This window comes from Nomascus leucogenys, chromosome 12 (genome assembly GCF_006542625.1).
Source record: "Nomascus leucogenys isolate Asia chromosome 12, Asia_NLE_v1, whole genome shotgun sequence".
Classification (NCBI taxonomy): Eukaryota; Metazoa; Chordata; class Mammalia; order Primates; family Hylobatidae; genus Nomascus; species Nomascus leucogenys.
The window spans coordinates 33,969,376-33,981,619 of NC_044392.1; the positions used below are offsets into that span (position 1 = coordinate 33,969,376).

Here is a 12,244-nt window from a genome sequence, read left to right on the forward strand (position 1 = left end):
CAAGACCATCTGAGAAGCAAAAGTTAAAAAGTTACAAACAATAACACCAACCAGCCATGTGATCCGAGAAAACATAGCAGAGGATTCAAGGGATGTAAGGACCCAAAGACTCAGTCACTACGGGCATGATGGGTGTCAGACATAGAGCAACACCACCAATTCTAGCCCCCATTCATGGTGGCCAGGGAGCTCCTAATGGGCTGCCTACCCTAGTCAGAGGACCTTGGTGATTATGGCTAAATCTGGTTGAGAAATCAGAGGCTACAAGTAGAGGACTCCTATATTATAAGGATATTAAAAATCAGGAAGAAATGTATCTAAACTGCCTAGCACATAGCAGGAGCAAAATAAGCTTTTTTTTCTCATTCGTTCTCCATTTCATGTGCATTCTCAGTGGATCCTCATATGAACCCTTTAAGGTTGATGAGGGTTATTTTCATTGTATAGATTTTTTTTTTTTTTTTTTTTTTTTTTGAGTCAGAGTCTGGCTGTGTCCTGCAGGCTGGAGTGCAGTGGCACCATCTCGGCTCACTGCAAGCTCCACCTCCCGGGTTCATACCATTCTCCTGCCTCAGCCTCCTGAGTAGCTGGGACTACAGGCACCTGCCACCACGCCCTGCTAATTTTTTTGTATTTTTAGTAGAGACGGGGTTTCACTATGTTGGCCAGGATGGTCTCGAACTCCTGACCTTGTGATCCACCCACCTCGGCCTCCCAAAGTGCTACGATTACAGGCTTGAGCCACCGCGCCCAGCCTCATTGTATAGATTTTTAAAATTGTGGTTCTGGAAGCTTAAGTAACTTACCCAATACCACAGAATGAGTGACAGGCTTTATTCAATCTGCCATCAGTCTAATTCCTAAGTTCATCCTCTGCTCATTATACCTGAGCTCCCCCAAATGTGGGGTTGGACTTTTAGGTAATACTTGCCAGAAGATAGGAAGTTCATAGACACAGCATGAAGTAGAAATCAAGAGAGTGAGAAAGTTGCAGCTTTGCACAGTGGGACAAGCATGTTGTTGAAACTGCACTAACACTAGTCCATCTCCCTTTTCGGAAAACAGGAATCAGGCTATAGGTTCAGAGCCTTAGGATCTGGACCATGAAGATTTCTAGTCCTCTTAGAGCTTGAGTACAAAGAGGATAAGACTTCAGCAATAGTCTCACCCCCACTGGGCAGGGAAGATGTCAGGGGAATGTACACCTACCTGAGTCTAGTTCTATTACTAGCATTTATTAAATTCTCTCTCGTCTGTTATATTTTTACAAAATTGGTAATATTATTATCACAAAAGTGGTATGTGTGTAATATGATGTTGAAATTGAAATTTGTGCCAGAGCACCAAGATACAACGAATGCTGCAATTCAAACTGAGGCAGTGGATATACAGAATTTACAAAGAAAATAGCTGAGAATCAATTATAATCTTGGATCCTTCACCCAGATCTAAGACATAGAAATGAGGAAGAGGATGTAGAGGGTCAGGAATTGTGAAGAGATCTCCTTGGTGAGAACTGATGAGGTGCTGTGTGCCCTCCTCAAGTGGGTTGTTTACTTCATCACCTCAAGCCTAGTGAGGTGTCTTCCTTAGAATCAGAGGACATAGAACACTGGGGCCTGCCTCATGCCTAAGAAGGCTGAAGTGGCCTGTGGCTGCATTGGGATCAAGCTGCCATCCCAGACTGTGGGAAAGGATGTGTGAGGGTTTCTCATGAATCAGATAAAACCCACCTGGGAGAAATAGCCAGTCCGGAACCATTTTAAGTTCTTCCCAGAGTGCCCTTGGGAGGGTAAGAAGACCCTTGGGTGTGGACTGCTAGAATGAGACAGGGATAAGGGGGACAGACTGGAGCACCGAGAAGATGCGCTGCCTGAATTAAGGAAGCTTTAGTGAAGGATCCCACACAGGGCCCTATTCAAAGAACCAATGAAAGTATCAGTAGGAGATGAAATGATGGAAAGAAATGAGGGAAAGGGGAAAGAAGAATATTTGACTGTGTGGGGTCAGTGAGTCATACACACACACACATACATATACATAGATGCATTTTTGGTAGATTGATGTGTTATTTTGGGGGATAAAATAAGCTAAAATACACTGACAGCTAGAAGATAGGTCAGTTTGAGCAGCTGGCCTTGAGCAGGCTGACTAGTGTCATCAAAGCAAACAATTTCAGTTATTTGCAGATTTTCCAATCAACTGGCAGTTCAGCTCTGGAGCATATGTGACCAAATGTCTCTGAATAATGTCTGCTGGTCTCCCTTCCATCAGCACCTCCACCTGAGTGAGGCCACAGCTCTACTATTTCTCTTATCAGTATTTTTCACCTGTTCAGAAGGCTATCGACTCGACAAACTTTAGAGACTTTGTAAATTCCCTAAATGTATCATAAAACAGTAATCCCATGGCCCACCGTCCCACACACCTTCAGTAGTTCCAGTCAGGGGCAAACATTTTTAATTTAGCTGTTCTTTCTAGTCATTACCTCCATATACTAAATGGTATATTAATATTGCTTTTACTGATTTTTTAAAAAATCAAATTCTGACATCTGTTTTCTGGCTATGGCAGATGAGGATTTAACTCTGTTACACCACTCCTCGGCCCCTCTCCCCTATATTGTCATATAACTGGCATTAGATAAGTCAATGAAGTGTTTACATTATTAAGACTATGTAAATGTTGTCCATTACAAACCAAGTAATACACTGTGAATAGATTTCTTAACAAATGTTTATTTTTCCTAGGGTTACTAGGAAAGCTTTTTTTTTTTTTTTTTTTTTGCAATGTCTTCCTTAAAATATCCTGCTTCAATCTATCCTAGACAGATAGATACTCTGTCTATCCATTATCCCTGAATCTCCCAAAGTGTGGAGTATAACCTTTAGGCAATACTGGTCAAGGACATAATTGGGACCAAGTGTGGTGGCTCACGCTTGTAATCCCAGCATTTTGGGAAGCTGAGGTGGAAGGATCACTTGAAGCCAGGTTGAAGCCAGGGCTGGTTCAAGACCAGCCTGGACAACAAACTGAGACTCTATCTTTACAAAAAACTAAAAATAAGAAAATTAGCCAGGCATAGTGGTGCACATCTATAGTCCCAGTTTCTCAGGAAGTTGAGGTGGGAGGATCTCTTGAGCCCAGGAGTTCAAGGATGCAGTGAGTCGTGATCATGGCCACTGCTCTCCCCAAAAGGGAAAAAAAGACATAATTGGAGGAGATTTAGGGCCACTGAATTATGTAAATAGATAGGGAGGAAGCTGGTAGCTGGTTCCCTTTCAATTCTCTTTTGATCCTCATGTCCTTCTTAAGAACTGTCATTTTCTAAGTCTTGATTCATTCCAACAGTTTACCCTCCTGGGTGCTGTCCTTCAGCTTCTTCCACCTATTTCATCAATGACTACTCTTCTCACTCCTTTATCTTCTATAGATATGTTGAACTTTCATTCAGCATTTCATTTACTCATTCCACAATTATTTATTGGGTTCCTACTATGTGCCAGGCATTGCTTACTGCTCTAGGCATCTGAAATGCGTCAGTGAACAAAACAGCATTCTGTTGGAGAAAAGTAGACAGTGGAGAACAAAAACATAATAAAGAAGTAAATTTCTGGGTGCAGTGGCTCATGCCTATAATCTCAGTGGCTTTGGAGGCTTGAGGCCAAGGGTTCAAGACCAGCCTGGGCAGGATAGCAAGACCCCATCTCTTAAAAAAAATTAGCCAGGTGTGATGGCTTGTGCCTGTAGTCCCAGCTACTCAAGAGTATTGCTTGAGCCCAAAAGTTTGAGACCGCAGTAAGCCATGTTCACCCTACTATACTCCAGCCTGGGTGACAAAGCAAGACCCCAACCCTTAAAAAAAAAAAAAAAAGAAAGCATATAGTATAAGTGATAAATCCCATGGAGAAAAACAGAAAAGAATGTTGGGTAGGACAAGGGAGATAAGGAGCGCAGAGCCATTTGGGTGCCTTCACTGCAAAGCAAGATTCATGTAAAGACAGAGGAAGTGAGGGATTTTGCTGTGTGAGTGGCTGAGGAAGACTATTCTAGGCAGAGGGGTAGCGAATGCAGTGGCCCTAGGATGTGAGCATGGCCCTTCCATTCTATACATGTCGAATTTATACTTTTAGAGATCATTTTATTCTTGCCAGGCACAGTGGCTCACCTGTAATCCCAGCACTTTGGGAGGCTGAGACAGGTGGATTGCTTGAGCTCAAGAGTTCAAGACCAGCCTGAGAAGCATGATGAAATCTTCCTCTACAAAAAATAAAAAAAATTAGCTGGGTGTGGTGGCAGGTGCCTGTAGCCCCAGGTACTCAGGAGGCTGAGGTGGGAAGATCACTTGAGCCACGGTTGAGGGTGCAGTGAGCTATGATTGCGCCACTGCACTCCAGCCTGAGCGATAGAGCAAGGCCCTGTCTCCAAAAAAAAAAAAAAAAAAAAAAAAAAAAAAAAAAAAAAATCATTTTATTCTCATTTAGTTAGGTAAAATGTCCTGAACCTGGGGAGACAGAAGATAAACCCAAGAGGTAGTCTGACATCTTGAACCTAACATCTTATTTTTAGTTCTTTGAAACCATAAGGTGGACATGTGATACCTTTGCTTTTCTCTTTTCGTTTGAGAACCTATAGGCATTTTGTATCTTTTTTTCTTTTGATTTTTACAGATTCTCCTTGTAGTAGGAAACTCTTAATATAATATCTCCTTTGTAAATGAAAAAAATGAGAATCAAAAATAATATGATTCTGGTTGGGCACGGTGGCTCATGCCTGTAATCGCAGCACTTTGGGAGGCCGAGGCAGGTGGATCACGAGGTCAGGAGATCGAGACCATCCTAGCTAACACGGTGAAACCCCATCTCCACTAAAAATACAAAAAATTAGCCAGGCATGGTGGGATACACCTATAGTCCCAGCTACTTGGGAGGCTGAGGCAGGAGAATCGCTTGAACCCAGGAGGCGGAAGTTGCAGTGAGCCGAGATCGTGCCACTGCACTCCAGCCTGGGTGACAGAATGAGACTCCATTTCAATAAAAATAAAATAAAATAAAATAAAATATAAAATTAGTCAGGTGTGGTGGGGCGGGCCTGTAATCCCAGCTACTCGGGAGGCTGAGGCACGAGAATCACTTGAACCCAGGAGGCAGAGGTTGCAGTGAGCTAAGATCGCACCACTGCGCTTCAGCCTAGGCAACAGAGTGAAACTCCATCCAAAAAAAAAAAAAAATACTACTAATAATATGATTCACCCAAGCAATAAATGACATAATGACAAAGAGCATACCTCATATGCCCAGATTCTATTTGCTTTATCTATCCAATTTTTGCATACCATTCTATCACCATTACAATTTTTTTTTTTGAGACAGGGTCTTGCTCTGTTGCCCAGGCTGGAATGTAGTGGCGTAATCTGGGCTTACTGCAGCCTCAAACTTCCAGGCTCAAGCCATCCTCCCACCGCAGACTCCCAAGTAGGTGGGACTACAGGCACATGCCACCATGTGCTGCTAATTTTTTTTTCTTTTCTTTTTTTTTTTTTGTAGACAGGTCTTGCCATGTTGCCCAAGCTGGTCTCAAACTCCTGGACTCAAACGATCCTCCCACCTCAGCCTCCCAAAGTGTTGGGATTATAGGGATGAGCCACTGTGCCTGGCCACCATTACAACTTTAAACATAAAAAAATACATAGAATGTTGAAGGAGGAATAGCATTTTCATTTTACTGATTGATTTATTTTCAATAAACGTGCATTTATGCAACAAACATTTATTAAGCATCTACCATGTGCCAGGAAATGACCTAGATATTCAGACCATAGTAGTGAAAAATGATAGACATTTATTATTAATTTTTATTTTATTATTAATGATAGACATGTCTATTCTTATAAATTTGAATTTTAATGGCAACTGACAGACAATGAACAGATTAAGTAATAAAATCTTCAAGGGGCCTTGTAGACTTTGATAAATAGTCTAAATTTCAGTTTAAGTGAATTGGAACACATTGGAAATATATCAGTTGGAATGAGTATTGGCTGCATATAATAAGGACCTAGCTAGTGTGGCTTAAATTTATTTATTATTAAATGCATTATATTTATGTATTTCTCATGTAAAAGGCTTGCCTCATCACTGGGATTAGTATGGAGGCTTCATGATCATCAGGGTCCTTGGTCCAAAACAGCTGCTGAGGCTCCAGCCAGCACATTTAATGCCAGGAGGAGAAAGAAGCCAAAACATGAAAGGATGTCCCCTTCCTTTTAAAGGATCTTCTAAAAGTCCTACCCAGTATTTCCTCTTACATCCCATTGATCAGAACCTACTCACATGACTATATCCAGTTGCAAGGGAAGCTGAAGAATGTTGCTGTCTATTACTAATGCGAAAAGGGGCAATGGAGATTGAGATGGGAAACCGGCAGTTCCTGCCACAGAGATCTGAATCATGCTTTTTAAATGGTACTGCCTTCTCTACAGAAACAGATTGAAAAGGATAGGAATAGAAGGGAGATTAATTTTTTGCAGTTGTCCAGGTAAAATTCTGGTAATGTACTGAGGTGGTGCTGTAGTGAAGATGGACAGAAGACGATGAATTCAGATATGTTTTTGGGTACGGTCAATGGGACTTTCTGATGGACTGAATAGGAAAGGGGGTAAGAAAAAGAAAATAATCAACGATCTTGCGCAGGTTTTTGTCTTGAGAAAATGGATATATGACAGTGATGCTTACTAAGATAGGAAAAGTTGTAAGTGGGTATAAGTTTCTGGAGGAGAGATTCTGGAGGAGAGCCACCGCGCCCGGCCTAAAGACATTTTAATATCAAAAGTGATACTGTATAAGAGAGTTTCTGTTTGAATCATGTTAATTTTGAAATGCCTATTACACATTCAAATGGCAGTTGCCAAGGTGGTATTTGAATATATGGGTCTGTAGTTAAAGTAGATGTCAAGGCTTAGATATATAAAATGGAAATCCATTAGCATATGAATGTAATTAAAAATCATGGGCAGATGAAACTGCCTAGGGAGAAATTGTGAATGGAGAACAGAGCCCAGGACCAACCTGAGGTTTACCAACATTTAGAATGTTGGTAGAAGAATAGTAGCCAATTAAGTGGGCAACCAATTCCCTTATAACACACAAAACAAAGAATCTGTGCTAAAAGAATCAGTGAAAAGAGAGAGTGTTCACTTGTCTTAAATGCTGCTGAGAGGTAATCAAGTGCAGACAAAGATGTAGTCTTTGGATTTGGCAACATGATGGCCACAGGTAACTTTAACAAGAGCAGTTTTAGAGAAGCAGGGTGACAGGGTCATAATTCAATATATTCAGCTGCTAGTCAATAAGGAATCAATAAATAGTAATCTAGGAGAAGAGGTGGCCAAATTGATTTCTGTGCAGTACAATAAGGACTATGATACAGGTCTGCACAGGGTTGATGGGCACACAGGAATTGGGGTACTTATCTATGGGGGCAAGTCACAGAGGGCTTTCAGAAGAAGGTGATAACTTCTTAGATGTTCAAACTGCATCTGTAAGATGTATGGAGTAATGCATTAGCCTGGGGGCCAGAAAACCTAAGTTCTAGTCCTACTTCCACCACTAACAGATATATGACCTGAGATGAGCTCCTTCCCCTCTCTGGGATTCTTTCTCCTGCCTGAAGGGAGAAATGGCTGGACTAGACAAGCCTCATTTGTTTTCTGTTTTAAGATCATTATGGAATTTTCTAACCTGTTCAAGTCTGCTTAGACAGAAGTTTTTAATTTAAGATTCTCTGCCCTTCAGTTAACCTTTTGGGATATTTCATTTAAATATCTATATTTCTCCACTGGAAATTGATGTCACTTTCTTCAGGTTTAATTCATAGTTTTTATTGCAGAATAAATTAGTTAGGATAATGTTATTAGCTATCACAAACCCCAGAATTTCTATGGCTTAACACAAGAGAGTAATTATTTCCACCTTATGAAATAATCCAATGCAAGTATTGACCAATGGCTTTGCATGCAGTTAGCAAGGGACCCAGGCTCCTCCCAACTTGTGGGTTTGCTATCCTTCAGGTTCTTAGAATTACTTTCTTTCTTGTGGAAAGAGAAGGCAGAGAAGATACATAACCATCTCAGCCTAGAGGTGACATACATTACTTCTGATCTAATTCTATTGTGAGAACTCATCATGTGGCTTCACCTAAGATGCGATGGGGACTGGGCAATGTGGTTTCTGGCTGGGCAGCAACAACTCCGTAAAGGGAACAAAAGTCTTGGGTAGACAGCAGATATCTCCACTACAGAGAACATTTCAATGACCCATACAACTCATTTGTTTATTTTCTAGCTGAAGAAGAGCTTATCTTGTCCAAATCAGAGATTCCTGAGACATCTGCATTTTTTCCTGAAAATCACAGGTAGAGGCATATATCATTGTTTAGGAAGTAGAGCATAAACAATTGTCATTAAATGCAGAACACTATTGGAATCATTTGTCTGGCCAGTACTTTTGACCTCTTAGATGCAAGTGGGAAACTTTGGGAGGTATGCATGGTGAGTTTAGTCAGTAGTATCCACACTAGGTTTTATTATCCTGCTCTTTTGTTTTTAAAGATATTTTATTTTATTTTATTTATTTTTTCAAGATGGAGTCTCACTCTGTCGCCCAGGCTGGAGTGCATGCAATGCCACAATCTCAGCTCACTGCAACCTCCGCCTTCTGGGTTCAAGTGATTCTCCTGCCTCAGCCTCCTGAATATCTGGGACTACAGGCGCCTGCCACCACACCCAGCTAATTTTTTGTATTTTTAGTAGAGACGGGATTTCACCGTGTTAGCCAGGATGGTCTCGATCTCCTGACCTCGTGATCCGCTTGCCTTGGCCTCCCAAAGTGCTGGGATTACAGTCGTGAGCCACCGCGCCCGGCCTAATTTTTGTATTTTTAGTAGAGACGAGGTTTCACCAGGTTGGCCAGGCTGGTCTTGAACTCCTGATCTCAGGTAATCCACCCGCCTCGGCCTCCCAAAGTGCTGGAATTACAGGCGTGAGCCACCGCGCCGGGCCTGAAGATATTTTAATATCAAAAGTGATACTGTATAAGTTACTATTATTTATTTCTGCATATGGACAGTTCTGAAGAAATAAGAGAAAAGATCTTGAATTTCTTTGACCATGTTTTAACAAAAATGAAGACATCTGACGAAGACATTATCCCTCTGGAATCTTGTCAGTGTGAAGAAATCCTAGAGATTGTCATCTTGCCTCTGGCCCACCATTTTCTGGCTTTGGGAGAAAATAACAAAGCCTTATATTACTTCTTAGAAATTGCATCTGCTTATCTCATCTTGCGTGATAACTACATGGTAAGCTGTTTCTACCTAGACCACCTCCACCCTAGAGACAATTCATAGAACATAGAGCCAGAAGGGAAGCTCCAGTATGCTTTCTGATTACTTCACATTGTATATTCCCGACAGCACCCCTTTCCACTGAAAATCACATTGCTTAGAAGGGAAATGATCTAAGATTAAGAAAAGAGAATTGGAATACATTGCAACTAGCATTGTAAATTATTTAAAATATTGCCACCTTTAGAAATTTGCCATGAATTGTCTACCTGTATGGGAGGTAAGGGGGCACATCTCATTCCCAAAATGATGCAGAGAGGACTCTTAGCATAGTCTTCTTCAAGTGGCACTTACCTTCTGTTAAGCCTAAAATACCTGTGAGCGCAAAATACCTGTAGGTCTTTGGATGAGTGCAATTCTGGTTTTTTGTTTTGTTTTTGAGATGAAGTCTTTGTCACCCAGGCTGGAGTGTAGTGGCACGATCTCTGCTCACTGCAACTTCTGCCTCCTGGGATCAAGCCATCCTCCCACCTCAGCCTCCTGAGTAGCTGGGACTGCAGACATATGCCACCATGCCCAGCTAATTTTTTGTGTTCTTGGTAGAGATGGGGTTACACTACGTTGCCCAGGCTGGTCTTGAACACCTGAGCTCAAGGGATCTGCCTGCCTTGACCTTCCAAAGTGCTAGATTTCACAAGTGTGAGCCACTGTGCCCAGCCAATTCTGGTTTTAATCTTGTGATCCCCAAAGAGGCTCTCCCTGCCTTCGTCATCATGCAATGTGTGCTAGATTGTCACACATACCGTTAGACCACCAAAGCACTAGTGAATGTTTCTCTAGGGTAATTATAAATAAGGTTCCAGGGCAATATGCCCCTAGAGATGAGGAGATTTGATACACATAATGAAATAAACAGAATTCATTGTTAAGTAAGTTGGAAATCACTGAGCTGAATACAGGTAAATAGATGCCTTTAGATACTTCAGGGCCTTTGATATGCTGAGATACATATAAATCTGTTCAGAGGACACAGAAGGGTAAAGACCAGGCTAGGCTGAAACATACTGTGTTTCCCAAACTTATTTGCCCTTAGATCTCTTTTCATGGAGCAGCTGGCTGGGCTAACCTTCCATGAACTCACTTGAGGAAATGTCTTTCTGGGCCCTTGCTTCACCTGACTTCAGCCAGCTTCAGGAAGACCTTCATAGACCTTCCATAATTTACAGTTGCTACTGGTCACAGCAGCCTAATCAACCCTCCTACCTTAGATTTATATAAAATTATAAAATTAAACTATTAAAAATGTCACTAAGTTCCTGTCCTTGAAAGCATTTATGTTAAGAATGAAAGTCTCCTGCATATTTCATGCACATATTCGAGGTGATGATGGGGATGTAGCCAATGAGTCCCAGGAGGAGGAGGCTTAGGTAGCCCTGGGGGCCAACTTTCTAAAACCTACGCATACCCCGTTTCATTCGACAAGAAGACAATGATTGGAAGCACAGCCTCAGTGCAAGGTCCCAGAATGTGCCATTTGTACCCCCTCTCCCATCAAACTCCAGTGGGACTGGGGCTGGTGGCCAACTCATCATGTCTCCCTCTTTTTTTGCCTCCCACACATACCCAACAGGATGCATGAGACTGGGAGATATTGCCTCACCTTATTTTATTCTTCAAGTCTGATCTTACCTTGGTGTGCACACGTGCTAAGATTTGCCTAATGATGTTGGGAGGTGAAGATGAAGTGATGAGAGTTGTGCAGGGACTTACTTCCTCATCCACCTCCCAAAATAACCCTGGCAAAGGAAATGGGGGTGATTCATAATTCATTTCAAAACTGAAGACCAGCTTCTCACAGATGTGGGGATGCTGGTCAAGGGAAGTGGATGTGTTGTTGGGAATAGGGAGGTTGGGGATAAAATTACTGAGAGGAAGAAATTGGCCTGAGGGAAATTTCGGATAAGGCAACCTAGATGATAGTGTGAGGAAAGGTGGAGATTTCCAGATTCATTCTCTTGATGGAGTGATCCAGCAGACAAAGGTAAGCATGAAGGTGAGATCTTTACCCATCAGCTCCTGTCTGGAATTTAGAAGCCCATTTTAATCAGTGGAGCTGGGGATGGAAGTGGAGGTGGTAACTGAAATGGCTCCTGCATCTCTTGCTTCAGTAGAGTCTGGGGCAATGGCCCTTCTGTGGGCTCAATCCCTGCTGAATCAACACTTTTCTACTCCTTGGGCTGGTTACAGGCATACATGTATTTGAATGAAGGAGAGAAGTTGCTAAAAACTCTCGAGAAGGACAAATCTTGGAGCCAGACGTTTGAGTCTGCCACCTTTTACAGCCTCAAAGGTGAGGTAAGAAACCATTAAAGACTTGAATTAATCTGTTATATATCTTAGGCCTTTCCATAGAAGTCATCCCTATACTTTCTACACCCTCCTCCCATCTCTTGCCACAGACTTCTAGCCAAGACTCTAGAAACTCAACTCCCTGGGCTCCAACCTCCTCACCATGGCTTACAAGCAAGATCTTCCCTGTCTTCCAGGTTGACATCTTTTTTTTTTTTTTTTTTTTTTTTTTGAGAGGGAGTCTTGCTCTGTTGCCCGGCCTGGAATACAGTGGCGTGATCTTGGCTCTCTTCAACTTCCGTCTCCCGGGTTCAAGTGATTCTCCTGCCTCAGCCTCCAAAGTAGCTGGGATTACAGGCATGCGCCACCACGCCCGGCTAATTTTTGTATTTTAGTAGAGATGGGGTTTCACCATGTTGGCCAGGCTGGTCTCAAACTCCTGACCTCGAGTGATCCACCCGCCCTGACCTCCCAAAGTGCTGGGATTACAGGCGTGAGCCACCGTGCCCGGCCCAGGTTGACACCTTTATGAAATATTTTTGTTACAATCTCT

The 12,244-nt window shown here is 42.2% G+C and overlaps 1 protein-coding gene across 3 annotated transcripts in view; it reads left to right on the forward strand.

Annotated features, from left to right (window-relative positions):
• Nucleotides 1-12,244, forward strand: part of ADCY10 (adenylate cyclase 10) — a 104,600-nt gene that overhangs the window by 68,705 nt on the left and 23,651 nt on the right. For all 3 annotated transcript variants that reach the window (XM_003258821.3, XM_004089823.3, XM_003258820.4), the window contains 3 exons: nt 8,343-8,412; nt 9,126-9,357; nt 11,590-11,697. In XM_003258821.3, coding sequence (XP_003258869.1) covers nt 8,343-8,412; nt 9,126-9,357; nt 11,590-11,697 — 410 coding nt within the window. The remainder of the gene's footprint in view (nt 1-8,342; nt 8,413-9,125; nt 9,358-11,589; nt 11,698-12,244) is intronic.